A 23,326-nucleotide genomic window follows, 5' to 3' on the forward strand; every position below is an offset into this window, starting at 1 on the left:
GGGAGAGTTGGGGAGTATCGGAGAAAATAGGGGAATATTTACAAGCGGATATGGAGGCCAAATTCCATATTCGCAACAATATATATATATATATATATATATATATATACAAATATATATATATATATATACAAATATAAATATATATATATATATATATATATAATTATATATGCACACACACACACACACACACACACACACACACACATACAGTACCTTCAGAAAGTATTTATACCCCTTGACTTTTTTCACATTTTATTGTGTTAAAGCCTGAATTTGAAATGGATTAAACTGAGATTTTTTTTTGTCACTGATCTACACATAATACCCCATAATGTCAAAGTGGAATTTTTTTGCGAAACTTTTACAAAATAATTAAAATTGAAATAGATAAATATCTAATTTACATAAGTATTCAACCCCCTGAGTCAGTACTTCGGAGAAGCGTCTTTGGCAGCGATTACAGCTTTGAGTCTTCTTGGGTTTGTCTGTATCAGCTTTGCACATCTGGATTTGGGGAATTTCTCCCATTCTTCCTTGCAGATTTGCTCAAACTCTGTCAGGTTTGATGTGGAGCTTTGGTGAACAACAATCTTCAAGTTTTTCCACAGATTCTCAATGGGGTTCAAGTCTGGGCTTTGGCTGGCCCACTCAAGGACATTCACGTTCTTGTTCTGAAACCATTCCAGTGTTGCTTTGGCTGTAAGCTTGGGTTCATTATCTTGTTGGAACATAAATTTTTACTTGTCTTTTCACTCTGAAGCAGGTTCTCCTCAAGGATTTGCCTGTATTTGGCTCCATTCATTGTTTCCTTGATCCTTACAAGTCTCAAGTCCCTGCCGCTGAAAAGCATCCCCATATCATGATGCTGCCACCACCATGCTTCACGGTAGGGATGGTGTTAGATGGGTGATGAGCTGTGCTCGGTTTCCACCAGACATAGCGCTTTGCATTCAGGCCAAAGTTCAATTTTCGTCTCATCAGACCACAGAGTCTGTTGCCTCATGCTCTCAGAGTCTTTCACATACCTTTTTGCAAACTCCATGTGTGCTGTCATGTGGCTTTTTCTCAGGAGTGGCTTCCACCTGGTCACTCTCCCATAAAGCCTACATTTGTGAAGTGCTGCAGAGACTGTTGTCCTTCCGGCAGGTTCTCTCATCTCAGCCAAGGAACTCTCTGGTTCTGTCAGAGTGGTCATTGGGTTCTTTGTCACCTCCCTGACAAAGGTCTTTCTTTCCCGATTGTTCAGTTTGGTCAGACGGCCAGCTCTAGGAAGAGTCTGGGTAGTTTCATATTGTTTCCCTTTCCTAATGATGGAACTCACTGTACTTTTGGGAACTTTCAACACTCTAGAAATTGCTTTATACCCATCCCCAGATCTATGCCTCCTCACAAATCTATCTCGGAGTTCTACAGACAGTTCCTTGGACTTCATGGTAGAGTTTCTGCTCTGACATGCACTGTCAAATGTGGGACCTTATATAGAAAGGTGTATTTATTTCTAAATCATGTCCAATCAAATGAATTGGCCACAGGTGGACTCCAACCAATAAAGTTGTAGAGACATCTCAAGGATGATCAAAGGAAATTGGATGCACCTGAACTCAATTTGGAGTGTCATAGCAAAGGTGTTAAATACTTCTTGACTCGACATTTCAGCTTTTCATTTTTAGTTATTTTGTAAACATTTGTATTAAAAAATTTCACTGACATTGTGTGGTATTTATTATACTAGGGCATGCCCGTACGTGGGTGCAATGCCCGTACGTGGGTACGTGGGTACGTGGGTGCGAGTACGGTGACAATACCCCCCCTCTATTTACATGAAATGGTTTGGTCCATGAAATGGTTTGGTCCATTCGCAAAGCCAAAGCGAACGGCTTGCGAGTACGGTGACAATCCCCCCCCTCTATTTACATGAAATGGTTTGGTCCATTCGCAAAGCCAAAGCGAACGGCTTGCGAGTACGGTGACAATCCCCCCCCCCTCTATTTACATGAAATGGTTTGGTCCAAAGCGAACGGCTTGCGGAGTTTGGTAAAGAAATCGCCATAGCTCGGTAACTACTTCTCCGATTAATATGAAACCTTGAAAAGGCACATCCTCAGGTCCCCAGCAATATACCTGGCAAGTTTCAAGTATATCGGACCCGTGGTTGTCGAGAAACAGCGGTCACAGACAAACGACACACAGACATAGAGATTACTGGAATTATAGATAGACTAGGGCATGCCCGTACTATATATATATCTAAAATTATATCCCCCCCCCCTCTATTTACATGAAATGGTTTGGTCCAAAGCGAACGGCCTGCGAGTACGGTGACAATCCCCCCCTCTATTTACATGAAATGGTTTGGTCCAAAGCGAACGGCTTGCGAGTACGGTGACAATCCCCCCCCTCTATTTACATGAAATGGTTTGGTCCAAAGCAAACGGCTTGCGAGTACGGTGACAATCCCCCCCCCTCTATTTACATGCAATGGTTTGGTCCAAAGCGAACGGCTTGCGGAGTTTGGTAAAGAAATCGCCATAGCTCGGTAACTACTTGTCCGATTAATATGAAACCTTGAAAAGGCACATCCTCGGGTCCCCAGCAATATACCTGGCAAGTTTCAAGTATATCGGACCCGTGGTTGTCGAGAAACAGCGGTCACAGACAAACACACAGACACACACACAGACACACAGACACACAGAGATTACTGGAATTATAGATAGATGTAGATCAGTGACAAAAAAAATCTCGATTTAACAATTTTAAATTCAGGCTGTAACACAACAAAATGTGAAAACGTCAAGGGGTGTGAATACTTTGTGAAGGCACTGTATACATCGAGCTGTGCATCGATAACATCGGTAGGTCCTGGGCTGAAGTTACTCAGGTGAACATGAATGGTGTGTGGAGGAAGCTGTGTCCTGAATGTGTCAATGACCTGAAAGGATTTAAAGATGTTGTCCCCACTATGAAGAAAGTTTTTCTTAGCTAGGCCAATAAAGCGGGTTTTGATGAGGTGGAAGAAGCAGACGTTACAAAACTTCTGCAATCACACGAAGAAGAGCTAACCAATGAAGATCTGAAACAACTAGAGATTATGAGAAAAAAGCAACTGGGGATGATGATATTCAATTGTTTGTTTAAAATTATTTAAAAATATATATTCTACATGTAAATAATGTCTTTTGTCTGACGATTACGTTTTTCCTGGAACTGTAATCCCACCATTTACATTAATTCTTATGGAGAAATTGGATTCGCTTGAAGTCGTTTCGGTTAAAGTTGCACTTTTCAAGAACGTAACTACAATGTTAAGCGAGGACTGACTGTATTTACAAAGCACAGAGAAATCCCCGACCAGCACGTATAGCAATTAATGACACAAAATAACAGTATGTTTAATGCCTTAGCACCTATTGAGCACCTTCTGCGATCTTTCTTCGTCTATACACAGGACAGGCACCCCATCAGAACCATTCCGGGAAAACACAGATCGGAAGAAGAGAAGAAAGAAGCAAAGCGAGGCTTGGTTTCAGCCTCTGATTCACCACCGTGGAATGGGGAAGATCACGCTATCCAAAGTGGACGGGAGGAATGGGGAAGGAATGGAAGGCAAAGATGTGTGTGTGTGTGTGTGTGTGTGTGTGTGTGTGTGTGTGTGTGTGTGTGTGTGTGTGTGTGTGTGTGTGTGTGTGTGATGTGTAGTGAGAGGTGTAGCGAGGGCAGAGTGAGCCTTAGAATAAAGAAGTGAGGTGAGAATGAATGCCTTGCCTGGTTCTTATTAGGCGGAGTTACCTGAAGCAAGACCGTGCCACACCCTTTAACCCGGCGCCCGCATCTCTATTGGCTGTAACTCACAACAACCTCCAAGGAAAGTGCAGTGAACTCCGCCCACAGCTCCGAGGAACTGCACCCTGAAGCACAGCCTTTGTTCACTTGCCATGGTTGTACTTGCCATTGCAGTCTGCAGTGTCCATAGAACTTTGGCTATGTTTGAAATGTGTATTGTGCCAAGTGAAATGTGCAGGAAGGATGGGAGAAAGGTAGGAATATGGACGGATTTAATTATTGCAAATGAAAAAGGGTTTTGTAACTGATACGGGTTATGAAAAGCAGTTACGAGGCGGCGCGGTGAATAGAGGTTCGGGCGCAATGGCGAGTAATGGGAACGAAAGCAATGGCGAGTAATGGGAACGAAAGCAATGGCGAGTAATGTGAATGGAGGATGGGTGGAGGTATTGATGGATTTGGAAGATGGATAAACGGATTAAAAGATGGATTAAAAGAAAGAATGAAAAGGTGCTAATTACTCAAAGGGGAAAGAAAAGCCTAGTTAAACCCACACAACGCATTTGTCCCTCATCCCCTATAATAAGGGTAGAAAATCAATCTAAGTACACAGACTAATGAAACAATGATATCCTACGTGTTCATGGATTCTCTCCCCCGGGGTCCATTTCTGCAGCAATCAAAATGTCATGGACAAATAATAATGCAGAGTTAAATATTCACTACACAAACAAAGAAATCGGTATCATCGAATGTCAGTCATCACTGAACTGTGTATTAACACAAACACACCTCCCAACTTGAAAAACCCGCCCCTTCCAAACCCTTGTTTTTATTATCCCCACACTTTTTGAAAAACAAAAAACAGGGAAGGGGGGTGAAAATGTAGGCTCTATCTGTCCATCCATCATGCTATCTCCTCCTAAAAAGATGTGCAGAAATTCACCAAACTTCGTAGTTATGATCACCACATGGCACGAAGGTGCAAGAGCAGTGTAATTTTTGGCCCTGCCCCCTGGGTCAGAGTCAAAAATTCAAATGCCTAATATGACCCCCACGTTTATTCCCTAGGAGTAGGCCCTAAGGGTCACACGGGTCAAAACGGAGTCTTTTTAAACTCGAAATGTAATATTGGGTCATTTCTGGTGAAATGTTTTGCCATATTTCAACTTTTCTTTTGTTGGGAAGTGTGGGCATTTGCTATGGTGTGCATGCGCCATCATCAACTTCACTCTAGTGACTAGTCTATGCCTTTACCATGATGCTGGTGTTCCAATTAATCTCCCCCAATTAATTTTCCAAAATTTGAGTCCCCCCTCCTTCTCCCTTTTTACAGTGCATTCAGAAAGTATTCAGACCCCTTCACTTTTTTCACATTTTGTTATGTTGCAGCCTTATGCTCAAATCGTTTAAATTCATTTTTTCCCTCATCAATCTACACTGGAAGGTGAACCTTCGGCCCAGTCTGAGGTCCTGAGCGCTGTGTTTCAGGTTTTCATTAAGGATATCTCTGTACTTTGCTCCGTTCATTGTTCCCTCAACCCTGACCAGTCCCCCAGTCCCTGCTGTTAAAAACACCCCCACAGCATGATGTTGCCACCACCATGCTTCACCATTGGGATGGTATTGGGCAGGTGATGAGCTGTGCCTGGTTTCCTCCAGACATGACGCTTAGAATTGAGGCCAAACAGTTCAATCTTGGTTTCATCAGACCACAGAATCTTGTTTCTCACAGTCTGAGAGTCCTTTCGGTGCTTTTTTGCAAACTCCAAGCGGGCTTTCATGTGTCTTTCACTGAGGAGAGGCTTCCATCTGGCCACTCTGCCATAAAGCCCAGATCGGTGGAGTGTTGCAGTGATGGTTGCCCTTCTGGAAGTTTCTCCCATCTCCACACAGGATCTCTGGAGCTCAGCCAGAGTGACCATCGGGTTCTTGGTCACCTCTCTTACCAAGGCCCTTCTCCCCCGATTGCTCAGTTTGGCCAGGCGGCTAGTTCTAGGAAGAGTCCTGGTTGTTCCAAACTTCTTCTATTTAAGAATTATGGAGGCCACTGTGCTCTTAGGAACCTTCAATGCAGCAGAAATTTTTTTTAGGCTTCCCCACATCTGTGCATCGACACAATCCTGTCTCTGAGCTCTGCAGGCAGTTCCTTCGACCTCATGGCTTGGTTTTTGCTCTGATATGCATTGTCAGCTGTGAGACTTTATATAGACAGGTGTGTGCCTTTCCAAATCATGTCCAATCAATTGAATTTACCACAGGTGGACTCCATACAAGGTGTAGAAACATCTCAAAGATGATCAAGACAAATGGGAGGCACCTGAGCTAAATTTCAAGTGTCATAGCAAAGGGTCTGAATACTTATATCAATGTGATATTTCAGTTTTTTCTTTTTAATAAATTTGCAAAACTTTCTAAAAGCCTGTTTTGTCTTTGTCATTATGGGGTATTGAGTGTAGATTGATGAGGGAAAAATGAATTTAAACGATTTCAGCATAAGGCTGCAACATAACAAAATGTGAAAAAAGTGAAGGGGTCTGAATACTTTTTGAATGCACTGTACATATGTATTGTGCATACCGCCCCTAACTGTACCAAAATTCATGGGGCACCCTTTTCCATTAGTAACAATGCCCCATATGTGCATTTGATTTGTACAATTATATAAATTTGGCCTATGTTGACACTTTCACCTTTCGATCTCAAAAATAATTGTTGGTTGAATTAAGTGACCGGATATGCAAATCATGTTAAAATTTCAACTCAATCGGATTAAAATTGACGATTTTAGAAGTTAGTCCTGTGTTGACCTTTTGGCCTATGTTGATCTCAAAAATACTTGGTGGTTGAATTCAGTGACCTGATATGCAAATGCTGTTGAAATTGCAAGTCAATCAGATGAAAATTGAGCATTTTAGAAGTTGGTCCTATGTTGACCTTTTGGCCTAAAAATAATTGCTGGATGAATTCCGTGACCTGATATGTAAATCCTGTTCAAATTACAAGTCAATCAGATGAAAATTAAGGATTTTAGAAATGTCACCTGAGTTGTTGACCTTTTGAAGTTTCTTGAAAATTGGTTTGAAATTGTCACCTGTGGGCGACTGACAGACAAACAAACAGACAAACAAACAGACAAACAGACAGACAGAATAATACACGCGACCAACCAATATACTTGAAAAATCTATTTTCGCAAGTAACAAACAGACAGTGGTGAAAACGTAACCTCCGTCCACCTTCGGTGGAGTGGGTGATTATACGTGACTGTCAAAGGGTTAAAAGCCCCAACAGGATGAATTCAACCATTTTATCAGCCATGTGGATTGTCATACCATTTAAAAACAATCTCAAAAAGGAAAGATATCTCTGCCGTGTAATTTTAAACGAAAAAAAGAGACATGACCATATTGACTGAGCAAACCTCCATTATGTGATGAAAGGATATGGGAAAGCAATGGAATGTCAGGCAAGCAGGGAACAGTTCATTGAGCAATTAATACCATTGAGGTTAAGCTGCACAGAAGCCATTCATCATTGTAATGAATTGCCAGTATTGCATGGCATGGTGCACAAATAGGTATCCAGGGTCCTTGAAATGTGGAAACAAGTTTTTACGATGAGCGACATCATAGTCTGATGGCAGCATAGGTATAGCCAATGACAATGGACCAAATTTGGGTATATGTCGATACAGCTGGCAGGTGTCGATCCAGAGTCTGCCTGGCATCATTAGCTACCTGGGAGGGGCTCTGGAATGTGTTGGAATGCCAATTATGAGCTTGACATAAATGATCACAACATCTAAACTAGAAAGCATGTGAAAATGCAAAGCCCGTCTGCATCCATTTGTAGTCAGTTGTCTTCTTCTTCGGTATGCTCAAAATAACGAAAACAGTTATATATAAAAAAATTTTTAAAATTTATGATTTTATGCAGCCTTGATCTTTGAGCTTTAGATCTAAAAAATTAATCAGCTTCTAGCTTTTGATTGGTGAACCAATTCAGTGACATTATATGCAAATTCCTGAAATTTTAGGTAAATTGGGTGAAAATGGGTGATTTCACGCAACCTTGACCTTTGACCTTTTGATCTAAAAATAATAATTGGCTGGATAGATGTTGGCTGGATTGGCTGGATGGCTGGATTGGCTGGATGTGTAATTGGTTGGATGTTTATATGAATCATTTTTTTTTTTTTAACCCTTCAATTTCTGATATTTTGCCTTTTCATTTGGGCTTCCCAATTGAAGCCCCGCCCACAGGGCGGGTACCGTTGCTAATTCTCATAATAAGGCTTTGGTGAAACTTTGATGACAAAACTCAAATGGTAAATTGAAATTTCAGGTCACTTCGATGAAAATTTATGATTTTACGTGACGCTGATCTTTGACCTTTTGACAAAATTATTAATTTGCCTTCTCCATATTATCTGAATAAAGCTTTGTTGAAAAATTGATGACAATAACTCAAATGGTATTTGTGGCACAATTGTGGCGACTCCAAAATATGGATTTATTTTTATTTTTAACAAAATCAGATAAAATAGAGTGAAATCTTTATAGCTCACAAATCAAAGTGACATAAAAAGTGATTGTGGGACTGACAGGTGTTTTAAATGGCAGCAATACCTTTTGTCGCTGCAGGATCGGAGTGCGACCGGCAGAGATCGAGCGTCGCTCTCTCTCCCAAGCAGCCAGCGTGGGTCACCCGCACAACGACCTGCCGTCTTGCCCCCCGGCGGAACAGCACTGCATGAACTGCTATCAGAAAGGGGCTCTGTCGGAAGCGGCGATGCCATTGAACTGGCAGGCTGACGTCACGCCGGCCAGAGACGTCACACCAGTCTGGGTCCATGGCCGATCGGTTGCAGCGCTCTAGGAAGACAGAACAGAATCATGATCAACTCTTGTGATTCCCAAGTTTTAATAAGTTATTATTACAGCTGGAGATGGTTGTGCCAGGTGGAGAGGCTTATGGGTTGCTACGGACTTTCAAGGAATTGGCCTTGCCAAAAGAAAGAGGCAATGTAATCAGTGTGTGTGTATGTTTGAGTGTATGAAATTGTGTGTGTTAGTGTGTGTGTGTGTGCGTGTTTGTGTGTGAATGTGTTTTTGTGTTTGTGTGATGTGTGTATATCTGTGTTTGTGTGTGTATGTGTGTGTTTGTGTGTGAGTTTGTGTATGTGTTTGTGTGTGTATGTTTGTGTATGGGATTGTGTGTGTGTGTGTTTTTGTGTGTGTGTGTGTTTGTGTGTGTGTGTGTGTGTGTGTGTGTGTTTATATATGTGTGTGTGTGTTTATGTATGTGTGTGCGTTTGTTTGTGTGTATGTGTTTGTGTTTGTGTGTGTGTGTGTGTGTGTGTGTATGTGTGTATGTGTTTGTGTGTGTGTGTGTGTGTGTGTGTGTGTTTGGGTTTATGTGTTTGTGTGTATGTGTTTGTCTGTATATGTGTCTATTTCTACCCTCGTTAATTCACCCCAGATCCACTTTTTCTGAAATACCGACTTCTTTCCTGGAAGTCCTCGCTGTGTCCATGTGTTTTACACCTCTCCCACCCACCCCCCACCCCCCCTTCCCATGCCTCCTCCCCCAAGCCCTCTCCCTCCCACAGTTCTCCCGATGTCCCTGCTTTCAAATGTTGTACTTGTGCGCTTCCCCATCTCTCCCCATCTTGTCTCCCGCTCCATTTATTACTTGCAAAATCGAAGATTTTTCAAGTATATTGGTCGGTTGCATTTGTGGTTCTGTCTGTTTGTCTGTTTGTTACTTGCCGTTTAAGATTCCGGCAAATATGTTGATCTGTTCGTTTGTCTGTCTGTTTGTCTGTCTGTTTGTCTGTTTGCACCACTACATCTACACCGTTGCACATAGAATCGCCAAGCTTTGCACACGTATTTGTCTTGCCCTCTAATATACTGTGCCCAAATGATGACGTCATCGGTCACGTGGTTCGGCCACCATATTTGTCCTAAATGGCAGACAAAAAAGTAAATTCCGGCAAGTCCTCGGTCTCTGACCGATTTTTCATCTGTTTGTCTGTCTGTGCGCAGCACTACGTCTACACCGTTGCACGTAGAATCACCAAACGTTACAGACATCTGGAATAGACTGTGTCTTACCCTGGAATAGACTGTGCCCAATTGATGACATCATCGGTCACGTGGTTCGGCCGCCATCTTGGAAAAACCAAAAAACTTTGCACCTCTGTATCTGAAAGTGCTGAATAGAAAAAAATTGGGACATGGTTCATTGCAAAGAACTCTCCATGGGGAATAAAATATGTTAATGATGATGTCATCGGTCACGTAGTTCGGCCGCCATATTTGTCCTAAATGGCCGATAAATAAGTATGTGTGTGTGTGTGTGTGTGTGTGTGGCCGCAATCATATTCACTTTAATATCGTGCCTCCTGGAGGCCTACTTTAATATAGCCCTCTGAGCGACCCCAGTTCAACAAAGTTGTCTGATTTAACCATAAGTTGATTTTATACTTTGTATGTTGATTCTGTCCACGTTAGTCATGCCTCTTCTTGAGTTTGTGTTTGTCCGCATCACACGTGATTTGAGGTGTGTTGCAAGGCCTATGGGTTGGATGAGTAATGAGTATGCTCAGTCAGCCTAAGCACTGTTCGAAAAAGTTCTTTAATTTAACCATGACGTCTTACGTATAATTAATTACCTGTACCACCAAAGGTGGACGGGGGTTATGTTTTCACACCTGTCTGTTTGTTACGTGCGAAATTTCACAAGTATATTCGTATATTCATTCAATTCGTATATTCATGAACATCATTCACAAGTATATTCGTTGGTCCGATCTGTTATTTTGTTTGTTTGTCTGTCTGTTTGTCAATCACCTATATGTCATATTTTAATCTGATCTCTACGAAACTCCACCACCTTGTAGATGTAGTGACAAGCTGAAAGCCTCTTGTTTTTGACGTCAATAGGTCAAAGGTTAAGGTTACATAAATCGTCAATTTTCAGCCGATTCACTTGATATCTATGTATGTATATACTGTACTGTATATAAAACTGAAATCACGATTAGACAGTGAACGTTCATCGAGGTGAAGTCTTGATTGACCCCTGTGAGCATGTCTATTAATTACATACTCTTTGAACGTGAGTTGGACCGCGGTACAGTCTATTAATAATTTATTATTGGAACTTGACTATGTCTATTAATTACCTCTATTAATTACGGATTAGTGGAACATACCTTTCATATATGTAGACCTTTAGAGGAGCCTTTATATCTTTTTGACCCTTTGGAACTTTAAAGACCCTATGTACCCTTTAAACCTTTACACCCTTTAGACCTTAAGACCATGAAGACACTTTGGAACCATAAGACCTTTTAAGGCCCCTAAGACTCTTCAAACCATTCGAAACCTGAAGATCCTTTAAGGCCACTACGATCTTTTAAGACCCCTAAGATCCTTAAGAGCCCTAAGATCCTTAAGACCCTGTAGACGCCCAGAACTGTTAGACCACAAAGACTCTTAAGACCACAAAAACCTTGAGACCCTTTATAACACGAAGACCCACCCTTTATAACCCAAAGACGCTTTATTTATAACCCAAACCCAAACCCCAAGACCCTTAAGCCCCCTAACACACCCCAGGCCCTTCGTTACCCCAGCACCCTAAAGACCTGAAGACTCTAAGGCCCTCTATGACCCTATAGACTACATTAGAACACTTAGTCCAATAAGACCTTATAGATCCCATTAAACCCTTCTGTCTGAGGGCCTTCTGCAATAACACTTGAGGTTCACCAGTCATAATCAAAAGGCCCCCATTGGTAAACCACATCAGTTCCAAGCTAAGAGGATGCAAAATTGAATTAATTGATTAAATTTCTCTTTTTTTCAGGTTCTGCTCATCTTCGTTCGTGGCAGAGGGAAAAGTTCCATATGTATGGAACAGAAAAAGACCCAAGTGGCAAAGAGAAAAGTTTCACATGGCAAATAGAAAATGGTGTCCATGCCAACAACTTCACCCCATCAATCAAATGGGATATTTTTGTGATTTTATTATTGCCAAACCTCAGTAATTTTTCAAGATATCAGATTGAAACTTACACAGCTTATTTGTAAATGTGTGTAGTATATGTGTAAAAATGTGGTCAAAATTAGTCAATGGTCAAGGCCAACGCCATCCAAAAAATGTAAAACACCTATTAAGCAGGAATTAGAAAATGGATCAGCCATATTTCTTATGCACAACATTCCATCATGTCAAACACTTGATAGGTCAAACTTTCCAAATTACAAAATTGCTGTTTCCATGGCAACTATTGTTTATTTGGATTTTGCAAGTATCGTGCTCTGCATGACATATTTCTTGTTTGTTTGTTTGTTAGTCTCTGAGCAGGATATCTCAAAAAGTTATGGACGAATTTAGACCAAACTTGGTGGACATGTTGGGTGTGTGACAAGAACGAAGTGGTTCGACTTGGGTGAAGATCTGAATATGAATTCGAGAATATTTTTTAATTATCAAAGTGATTCTTCATAATTGAGAGACAGGGTAAAAAAACTATACACTACCGGTCAAAAGTTTTAGAACACCTCAATTTTTCCAGTTTTTATTGAAATTTATGCAGTTTAATGTCCAGTGAATAACCTGAAATGGTACAAAGGTAAGCAGTAAACTGCTCGAGGTTAAAAAAAAAAGTTTAGGTTAGCAAAAACGGGAAAATAATGTAAAGTGCACAGTTATATTGTAAAAAAAGGCCTTCTTCAGGGAACAAGTAATGGGTTAACAACTTGTAGTTGTTCTGCAGCAATGCAAGTAAATTAAGCCTTGAAAGTTGATGCAAACAATTCCCACAGGTGTCCCAACCTCTGCTGATTACTTGATCACAAACCCCCAGTCTGTATAAAAGCAGGATTGGAACAGACTGTTATTACACCCTCTGAAGCATTATTTGGACAATATTGCACAGCAGGAAGTAGTATATTGAAAACTGGAGGAAACTCTGACAGGAAGAGGTCTGGCAGACCCAAAGCCACAACAGAATCAGAAGACAAGTTTCTGAGAGTCAACAGCTTGCGTGATAGGCGGCTCAAAGGAACAACAGCTTCAAACACAGCTTAACACTGGTCGAAGTAAGCAAGGCCCAGTTTCAACTGTGAAGAGAAGACTTCGAGCTGCAGGTTTGACAGGTCGAGTGGCAGAACGAAAGCCATTGCTAAGATGGCAAAATAAGAAAAAGAGGCTTGCCTGGGTCATGAAGCACCGCCAGTGGACTACTGAAGACTGGAAGAAGGTCATATGGGCCGATGAATCAAAATTTGTAATCTTTGGTTCATCACGCAGGGTTTTTCTACGCCGTCGAGTAGGCGAAAGGATGGTTCCTCGGTGTGTGACACCAACTGTCAAACATGGAGGAGGAAGCGTGATGGTCTGGGGCTCTTTTGCTGGATCCAGAGTCGGCGACTTGCACAGTGTGACTGGCACCCTGAACCAAAAGGGCTACCACAGCATTTTGCAGCGCCATGCAATACCCTCTGGTACACGCCTCGTTGGTCAGGGGCTCATCCTACAGCAAGATAATGACCTTAAACACACCTCTAGGCTATGTCAAAACCACCTTCGATGAAAAGAACAAGACGGTAGGCTTCAAATCATGGAATGGCCATCACAGTCTCCAGACTTAAACCCCATCAAGCTGGTTTGGGATGAACTGGACAGAAGGGTGAAAGCAAAGCAACCTATAAGTGCAACACATTTGTGGGAACTTCTGCAACAGTGTTGGGAAGAACTTCCCGAACAATATTTGATTTCCATTGTAGAAAGAATGCCACGAGTGTGTTCGGCGGTTATATCTGCAAAAGGTGGCTACTTTGCTGAGTCAAAAATTTAAATTAAATTTTGTTAAACAAAATGATTCCACGATTTCTTTTTTTATCTCCAATTGTTTATTTGTTATGTGCTTAATTTCAGAGTACATCGAGACATTAAACTGCGTAAATTTCAATAAAAACTGGAAAAATCGAGGTGTTCTAAAACTTTTGACCAGTAGTGTATATAGCACAATATTACAAAAAGTTGTGGATAGGTTTGACAAAACTTGGTGGTTGAGTTGAGTAGGTGACACAAACAAGCCGGTTAGATTTTGGTTCAGGTCCGGATCCAGATCTGACATTCATTCTAAGGTGTTAAACATTTTTTTATGCCATGCCCAAAGCTTTGCATAACAATGAACAACGAAATAAGGTTATAAATATTGCATTTCAAATACACATGCCAGATTATAAAAATGTGGTTTTAAGCTATAACGGAGTGCAACCCATGGATTTGATTGAGGGGTTCCTTGAAGCATTGGGGATTGAAGGGTACATGGATATTGGTGGGATGACAGGATGGCCAAGAGGTACCGACACTCACTTATAAGCTATCTAGCCTGGGTTTGAATCCCAACCCAGCTATAAACTGTCACCCCAGTGTTTTACAGGCAGTGTGATTAATCAATCACTGTATGCCGTCCCTCGATATCCCATCTGCTGGCTTTGGGTGGTGGATGTTAAAGATCCCATGGTGTCCTTCGTGAAGGGTAGGTGAGCTATCGCCGGAACCAGGACCGGCCCTAGATGAAACGGCACCCCAGGCAATGGTCATCTTCGGCCCCCGTCTCCATTTGTTCAACTTTTGATTGCCTTATTAGGGGGTCGTGAGGGCATGCAGTTGTGAGGGGATAATGAAGGCATGCAACTGGTGGTGAGCGGGTAGCGAGGGCATGCAGTGATGAGGGTGTACTGAGAGCAGGCAGTACTGAAGGGGTAATGAAGGCATGCAACTGGTGGTGAGGTGGTAGCGAGGGTATGCAATGGTGAGGGGATAGTGATGCCATGTAGTGATGAGGGTGTGCCGAGAGCAGGCAGTAGTGAAGGGGTAACGAGGGCATGCAACTGGTGGTGAGGTGGTAGCAAGGGCATGCAATGGTGAGGGGATAGTGATGCCATGCAGTGATGAGGGTGTACTGAGAGCAGGCAGTAGTGAAGGGGTAACGAGGGCATGCAACTGGTGGTGAGGTGGTAGCAAGGGCATGCAATGGTGAGGGGATAGTGATGCCATGCAGTGATGAGGGTGTACTGAGAGCAGGCAGTAGTGAAGGGGTAACAAGGGCATGCAACTGGTGGTGAGGTGGTAGCAAGGGCATGCAATGGTGAGGGGATAGTGATGCCATGCAGTGATGAGGGTGTACTGAGAGCAGGCAGTAGTGAAGGGGTAACGAGGGTATGCAACTGGTGGTGAGGTGGTAGCGAGGGCATGCAATGGTGAGGGGATAGTGATGCTATGCAGTGATGAGGGGGGTAGTGAGAGCAGACAGTGGTGAGGTGCAGTTACGACAGGCAGTGCTGAAGGGGGTAGTGAGGGCAAGCAGTGGTTGAGGTGGTAACAAGGGTTGCGATGTTTAAGGTAATTAAGGGTAGAGACAAAATCAGTTCAGAAGAATTTTTCAGCAGAGTAGAGACAGTGATAGGCCCAGGCGACTTAGCCAGAAAGTAAAGGAGAGTCAAGAAGGTATTAGGGCAAGGATCTTTCACTCTGAGGTAGTTAAAGCATGGAATGGTTTCCCTGGAGAGGTAGTGTCAGCAGTTACAGGAGAAAAGTTGAAATTGGAAATTAGATTGGTACCTAGAAGTACTAGAGATAGAGGGGTACAGTACATGAATATTGGCAGGACTTGAAAGTAGCGTGAGTATGCATGGGTGATTGTGTTCATCTGTGCTGAGTGTGATGTCTTTGAGAAGGTCTTGTCAAGGGATAGTGTGTGGTTGGTGTTGTATATTCTTCACCCTAAAAATGCCTTTGCCGACCCCCTACCTCCACCCTCTTCCACATCCCCTCCCCCCCCCCCCAAAAATGTTTACATATTCATTCTAACACTCTGGTGATACCCCCCCCCCCCCCCCCCCTGTGCCTGCCACACCTTTCTCATCTGCACTTCCCAGACCCACATCCCCTATAATTAAATTGAGTTGTTATCTTGATGGATTTATTTAATCTGGTGTTGTTATAGTTCTGGCATGATGGACCAAATGGCCTCATCCTGCATCAAATTTCCTTGTTTTTCCTTGTGATATAAATCGAGCTAAGTTCGCTCAATCGGTGAAGAATGCTCATTTCGACCCAGGTCCTGTGCTGTGTTTTTTTTTTTTTTTTTTTTTTTTTTTTTTGTATACAATATCGAGGCTCGTGAAAGAGCGAACATTAATCACACAGAAAGACAAACCGACACATAAAACATATAACATAGGGAGCGGTAGACAAGATGGGGAGAGAGGGGGAAGGACACAAACACAACATTTGAGAGCAGGGACCGAGAGACATGGAGACATCGAGAGATCTGAGAGAGGGCGAGGGCTTTGGGGGGGGGGGGGGGGAGTTTGATGTATATGATGTATTTCTGTTGAAACCGAATGAGTATTTTCCCAGTGTTATTACAATATTTACAAGTGTTCATGGCTTTGTTTATGTACACAAACCTGTTCTTCAACATGTCCCATGCCCCCACTCACCCAACCCCCCATCCCCTCTCAAATGCATCCTCTAATTTACAAAGTCAGTAATAGAACATTGTGTTATATTGTACTACACTGCATTGTCCCACTCAACTTTTCAAGATTGACTGAGCATCTGCTCAAAAGAGACGCTCGGTGTTGGCTTTGAAGAGATATGAATGAATCTACAGTTATAGCAGCAGAAGAAGCTTCTCAGCAAAACTCACAAAATCCAGATGGCATTGATGAAAAGCAAGAATAAAGTACAAGGAGGTTGGAATTTTGGATTCAACTGGGTGGGAGGACAGGATATGATGAACTGCCTCACACAATGAAACTGCAAAACATTGAAAATCCAAATGACAGTTGGATTAATGTTCAATGGACAAGAAAACTTGTAATATCCATGACAAGTAGAGTCGAAAATGCACAGGCCTCATATGTGCAACAGACTCTCTCACTCAGCCTTACTAACCACCAGGAATGGATCATTCAAATTCATACATGTGAAATGCATATTTCATTGGGTTGTATTTCTACATTTGATCTGTTGGTTGCACCATGTGAAGAGGCACTGCGATGCACCGATTTGGTCCCCTCGTCGTCGTTCGTATGCAGCACGTGGCTGCGGGTTAGTATCAGTACTCGTAGGGGCACATCAATGCTTCTGATGCAGTGCCCGCGTAGGTTAGAGCATGAATTTGTAATTTATTCAGGGTGCTGGCGATATCTCATCTACTCTTCACAAAGAACACCGTGGTATCTTTAGCGTGCACTAACTAATAGTGGCAGATGGGACGCCAAGTTTAACGGCCATCTGAGGGATGACAAACGCATCGATGCCTCGCCCTGCATGCGAAACACCGAGATGATGGTTTATAGCTGGCTTTAGATTTCAACGCTGGCAAGAGATCTCAGAGGCGAGTGTGCGTACCTCTGCGCTATCCTGCTAACCACAATTAGTGCACTTGTAAAGTACAACAGGAAATTGGTCAGGGTATCTGTACACAATGACCTCCTCTTTTCCAAATATACCACTGAACCATTAACATCCAGAAGCAAACGATTGCAGATGGGACCGGTTAGTTCACTCATAGATGCAACACCCAGCACCAGGATGACAGTTTACAGTCGAGGCAGGAATCAAATCAAGAGTAATTTAAAAGGTAAGTGCACCATATACTTCTGAGGCCTGAGCTATAACCTGCCTGCCCAAACCACATCTATATATCTCATATTTAACTTTTGAAGCAACTATAACGTGACTATAGAATTGTACTTTGTAATTGTATTGTGTGCTGATGGAATTACGACCTTTTTAGAAATCATTAGTATTTTGTGCCAGTTTGAATTCCCTTTGCATCGAGCTGCAGGTCTTACATGCGGACAAAGCACTTTGCTCTTCGTATTCCAACCACACCACTCGATGTTTAATTTCCTAAGTGCACTCTGGCCAGATTTTCCGATTTTAATTCCTCTGTTATTTATTGCAATTTTTCTGACAATCAAATGTCCCAGCTTGTTAAATGATGTGAAAAACAATAATGTTGGCCACACACAGGCCATACAAAATGGAATGTCTTAATTTTTGATAATAACAGCAAAATGATACCAACTGTTAAATACACTGCATTCAATTTTTTCAAAAGAGATTATGACGCATGTAAGGTTCAACTATCTTCATGATCATCCAGAAAGAGATGTGACATTGTGGTCATTAAAGATTCCATGATGCCTTTTAAAATGAGTAGGCCATCCATCATGTGCTGATATATACAGTATATATATATGTGAGTGAGTAGTATACACACACGACACAGTATATATATATACACACACGACATGACGAAAAGTATGTGGACACCAGAACATCAAACATCTCATTCCAAATACATGGGCATTAATATGGAGTTGGTCCCCCCTTTGCTGCTACAACATCCTCCACTCCTCAGGGAAGGCTTTCCACACTAGATGTTGGAACATTGCTGCGGGGATTTGCTTCCATTCAGCCACAAGAGCATTAGTGAGATCGGGCACTGATGTTGGGCGATTAGGCCTGGCTCGCAGTCGGCGTTCCATTTCATCCCAAAGGTGTTCGATGGGGTTGAGGTCAGGGCTCTGTGCAGGCCAGTCAAGCTCTTCCACACCCATCTCGACAAACCATTTCTGTATGTACCTCGCTTTGTGCATGGGGCCATTGTCATACTGAAACATGAAAGGGCCTTCCCCAAACTGTTGCCACAAAGTTGAAGCACACAATCGTCTAGAATGTCATTGTAGCATTAAGATCATCTGTAGCGTTAAAGGTCCCATGTAATTCAAAAGTTTCTGGTTATTTATATATTAACTTGACCTTCCTAGTGAAGAAATCACCCATGTTTCTTTTTTAAAATCAACAATGGGATAATTAGACCAATATTTTGAACATTTGTAGTGTTTTTCACAACTTGCTATGCTCCGCCCCTCAAAAAAGTGGAGTTCAGCGAACCGCAGGTCACGTGACCGGTGACGTCATCTCCAGAACGCGACTCGCTCAGAGTCGATTGATGAGACGTCGCGTGCCGTATAAAGTATGTACAAATGCATTGTGCACATGTGTTTGCTATCTCACTGATCGTCTTAATTCCTGTGATTGTTTCGCATTTAAGAGTTTTAGCCTTACTTTCGAAAATGCCTGCAAGATGTATCGTAGCAGGATGCAGCAATACAACCAAAGACGGTGTAAGCCTTCATGTATTCCCGAAAGATGAGAATCTTTGGAGAATATGGACATCTAAAGTGAAGCTAACGGGAAACTGGAAAGGCCCCAGCGACACGAGTGTCATTTGCAGCGCCCACTTCGAAGACAGTGACTGTGATGGGGTGATGGTGATGGTGATGATGGACTTCTATTCGCCTTTCAGTTTGAAGAAGTTGAGGAGGCTGAAACCTGATGCAGTACCCATCATCAAAAGCAATGTCGTTCCTCATGCCGAGAAAAAAAGGGTGTGAGGACAGCTGCTGAGAAGCGGAAGAAAATAAGGGTAAATCATTTCGAAGTCATCTGAGGTATGCTGAGACACATGTGTGTCATGCTTCGCCTCGTTGATAAGCCCGCAAGGTCGCTCCGTGGAGCGGCCTGCACATATTCAACTATGTGTCAATTATATAACTAACAACTCACGGTCTGAGGTAACTCGGCTAGAAATTATCCGATTTGCACCAAATAAAGTTTATGAATGGTTGCACAGACCCCTACTTCTCACTAAAAGTGGAAACAGAATGTAAATTGGAGTTAAAATAAGTGTTTCATTTGTATCAAGCAAATGCACGTGGAGCATGCTTACGAGCGAGCTGCGTTCTAGAGGTGACGTCACATGGATTACATCATCGGCTTTGAGGTATGGGGCAGAATTTTTAGGGGCATTCCCAAGTGGTTCGGTTTTCTTTCATTTTTAATGTTTCAGAGTGAATATAACAAAAAATCAATGCCATATTTGAATTCACCATAAGACTCATTTGGATGACATCAAATGCATTTTGAGTGAGATTCCGTGTCTGTGGACCTTTAAGATTTCCCTTCATTGGAATTAAGGGGCCCAGCCTGAACCATGAAAAACAGCCCCAGACCATTATTCCTCCTCCACCAAACTTGACAGTTGGCACTATGCATTCGGGCAGGTAGCGTTCTCCTGGCATCTGCCAAACCCAGATTCGTCCGTCAGACTGCCAGATAGTGAAGCGTGATTCATCACTCCAGAGAACACGTTTCCACTACTCCAGAGTCCAATGGCGGCGAGCTTTACACCACTCCAGCTGACGCTTGGCATTGCACATGGTGATCTTAGGCTTGTGTGCGGCTGCTCGGCCATAGAAATCCATTTCATGAAGCTCCCGACGAACAGTTGTTGTGCTGACTTTGCTTCCAGAGGCAGTTTGGAACTCGGTAGTGAGTGTTGCAACCGAGGACAGACGATTGTTATGCACTACGTGCTTCAGCACTTGGCGGTCCCGTTCCGTGAGCTTGTGTGGCCTACCACTTCGCAGCTGAGCTGTTGTTGCTCCTAGACATTTCCACTTCACAATAACAGCACTTACAGTTGACCGGGGCAGCTCTAGCAGGGCAGAAATTTGACAAACTGACTTGTTGGAAAGGTGGCATCCAATGACTGCCATGTTGAAAGTCACTGAGCTCTTCAGTACGGCCCATTCTACTGCCAGTGTTTGTCTATATGGAGATCGCATGGCTGTGTGCTTGATTATATATACCCATCAGCAATGGGTGTGGCTGAAATAGCCGAATCCACTCATTAGAAGGGGTGTCTGCATACTTTTGGTCATGTCGTGTATCTATGTATGTATATATATATATATACTCCAGCCAAACTCCAAATTCCTGCCCTAATTTACTGGCAAGATTGATGCAGCCAGCAGCCATGTTCTGCAAATACGAGAAATATAGAGGAATGCATACTGAGAGACTATAGTACGATGACTATTTAAGTAAGCACATGTCCAATGTTTGATTCCATATCCAGGGAGCCACGTACGATGTACCGGATTTGCCAAACTGTCGGTACAGCTGTCAGGATGTTGAGCCACAGTCACCCAGTGTGGTTGGCTATACTTGGTGCAGGGGACTTTCTTGAGGTCATCTATCTCAAAAACGATCATTTGAATCTTTTGTGATGAAAATAAATCTCTGGGCCTCTTACTCCTGCATCGCAGATGGTTGGTAGCCTCCGTGTCTTTGACAGTCTCCCCTCCGTTGGTCTCTTTGCTCTTTCTGTGCTCTGATTCCCCCTCCTGCCCCACTCTCCAGCAAGTTTCTGTAGGGTGCACACTTATGGTGAAACTCTCAAAAATCTAGGATCCAGGCTCACTGCTCATCTCCACTCATTTGTTCTTATATAGTTTTTACTTCCTGGTATGGAACCACCAACTTCGTCAGTTTGTTCAATGTCATCCTTCCAGAATTTCTAAATGATTGCACATCCTCAAGTTATCTCCCATTTTTACCCATGATCTTTTCTACCCTCATTAACCCTCCTGAATCCCACCTCTTCCTTTCCAGTCTTGTGTTTTAGCCCTTCTCCAGATTCACCCTGTCTTCTGTTTGTGGGTCCTCCATTCCTGTCTCACCCTTTGGTTTCCCTTTCTCTGAAAATCAATGTGCGCTACTGTACCATTAATCAAGGTAGACATGAGAACCCTTGGAATACTCGAACAATGCACTCCTGTTCTCATGCCTCTTTTAGCATATATTGCAATGTGACACGGATCCGGATTCGGATCTTCACCAAAATCTAATCATTTCGTCCTTGTCACATATGCTACATCTCTGCCAAATTTCGTCCGAGTCTGTCCACAACTTTTTGAGATATTTTGTTCACAAACGGGCAGACAAACGGACAGACAGGGGTGAAAACATAACCTCCATCCACCTTTGGTGGCAGAGGTAATCAGCTTGCTAGTGTTTGCCAAGCCAGCCGTTCCTTATCACCCTTTCGATGGAGTGCTAGCTTGAGTGCTTAAGCCGCTTGGCGAGCACTCTATAAGATGCTTAGTAATGGAACACACCCATAGCTGGCAAGTGCTGGAGTGAATATACAGTACTATATGTGCCAAGTCCAGTTTAATTACAAAATTCAACTGTTAATGCTTTAAATGCTGTGATTTCGCCCCTGAAAGCTAATTACAGTTCGGGTTTAAATGTTGTTGTTGTTTTTTTACCCCCACCCCCTTTTTAAACCCCTCCTCCATTATGACGTTGGTTCCACATTATGCTTCTCGCGCGTTTTGCGCATTTTACGCATTTACCATGTTATGTGCAAATGACAGTTTGGTCGAAAAAAACGTCGTTTTTTTAATCCGCATACATCTGCTGTAACATCGTCACGCGTGCCATCAACGGTTCGCACACTCGGTGGTATAACAAGACCCCGGGACCGGACACAATGGTGGTGGTTCACTCGGGGGAGGCAGTGGCCGCTCGCTTTACGAGAGCACATCGACGCGCGCTCCATGCGCTCCCACCCTCCCTGATCGCCCACACACCCGCCTGCCTCGTCTTACCCGAACGCTGCAACCTCGCTCGGCATGAAGCTCGACCGGCCTCGGTATCGCCTCGTCCAGCAGCCGCACTCGCCCGTTATGGGATTCCGCGATCAGGAGCTCGTCGTCTCGACGTGTGCGTAAAACCGGGATGCTTCTTCTTTCAATACGCTTGGCTCTCCGGTCTGTCCCGCGGATGTGGAGCTAATTCCCTTCGTCCGCATCCGAGATCCGCCTTCTCGCCGTTGCGTCAACAGCCCTACCCACACTCGCACTCACGCAAACGCTTTCGGACGCATTCGCACCAAGGAGGGACACACGGAGAGGGGGGTGGGGAGGGGGGTGGGGGGGAGGAGGCGGGGGGTGGGGGAGGAGGAGGAGGGAGCAGGGAGGCTAATTCTTTACCGACATCAAGTGCAACTGATTATTTCGAAATTTGCTTTTGTTAAACAGATATTGAATTAAAGAAAAAATTCAAGCAGAAACATGGAGATTTTCTCCTTTAAACCATAACGGATATCAGGAAGTAAATCAAATATTCCAAGTGGTCATTGCAGCTTTCAAGGAAAAAAATAACCCGATGCAAGAGTACCAAGAAAACAGGAAATCCACCAACTTGCTGAAACAGGTTCTGTGGATGATGTTCCGAGGAGTCGTTTGACCAGAAAAGCAAGAACACCGAGCAAACAGCGTGTCTCAAGAACATTTCTCAATATCTTGGTGCTTATAAAAATGTCCTACAGCACTCCTATCGGAAAGTATCCTCCACGTTAGAAATTATTTCAGTTTATAAGTATTCAGGATATTTATAAGGATACCTTCAGTTATCCTACAAAATATCAAGAATCCCAAATCTGTCAGATTGAAGGAGCAGTGCTCCCACGTAATCGGAAGAATAGACGCGACAAAAAGCTGGAATTCGTCCGAGTTTCTTTATTGTCACCAAACAACTCGGGTACTCTGAAAAGCCCGTTTATCGGGCAGCA

At 43.1% G+C, this 23,326-nt stretch overlaps 1 protein-coding gene across 2 annotated transcripts in view; it reads right to left on the reverse strand.

Moving 5' to 3' along the window:
- The window catches only part of LOC137429817 (E3 ubiquitin-protein ligase MARCHF3-like), a 74,196-nt gene extending 51,559 nt beyond the window's left edge, over positions 1 to 22,637 (reverse strand). For both annotated transcript variants that reach the window (XM_068120090.2, XM_078779886.1), the window contains exons 1-2: positions 22,362 to 22,637; positions 8,421 to 8,666 (exon numbers count right to left, since the gene is read on the reverse strand). In XM_068120090.2, the coding sequence (XP_067976191.1) occupies positions 8,421 to 8,590 (170 nt within the window). In that variant the 5' untranslated portion in view covers positions 8,591 to 8,666; positions 22,362 to 22,637. The remainder of the gene's footprint in view (positions 1 to 8,420; positions 8,667 to 22,361) is intronic.
- Between the last annotated feature and the right edge of the window lie 689 nt (positions 22,638 to 23,326).

The sequence above is a fragment of the Myxine glutinosa genome, chromosome 6, assembly GCF_964187855.1.
Source record: "Myxine glutinosa chromosome 6, kmMyxGlut1.1, whole genome shotgun sequence".
Lineage (NCBI taxonomy): Eukaryota > Metazoa > Chordata > Myxini > Myxiniformes > Myxinidae > Myxine > Myxine glutinosa.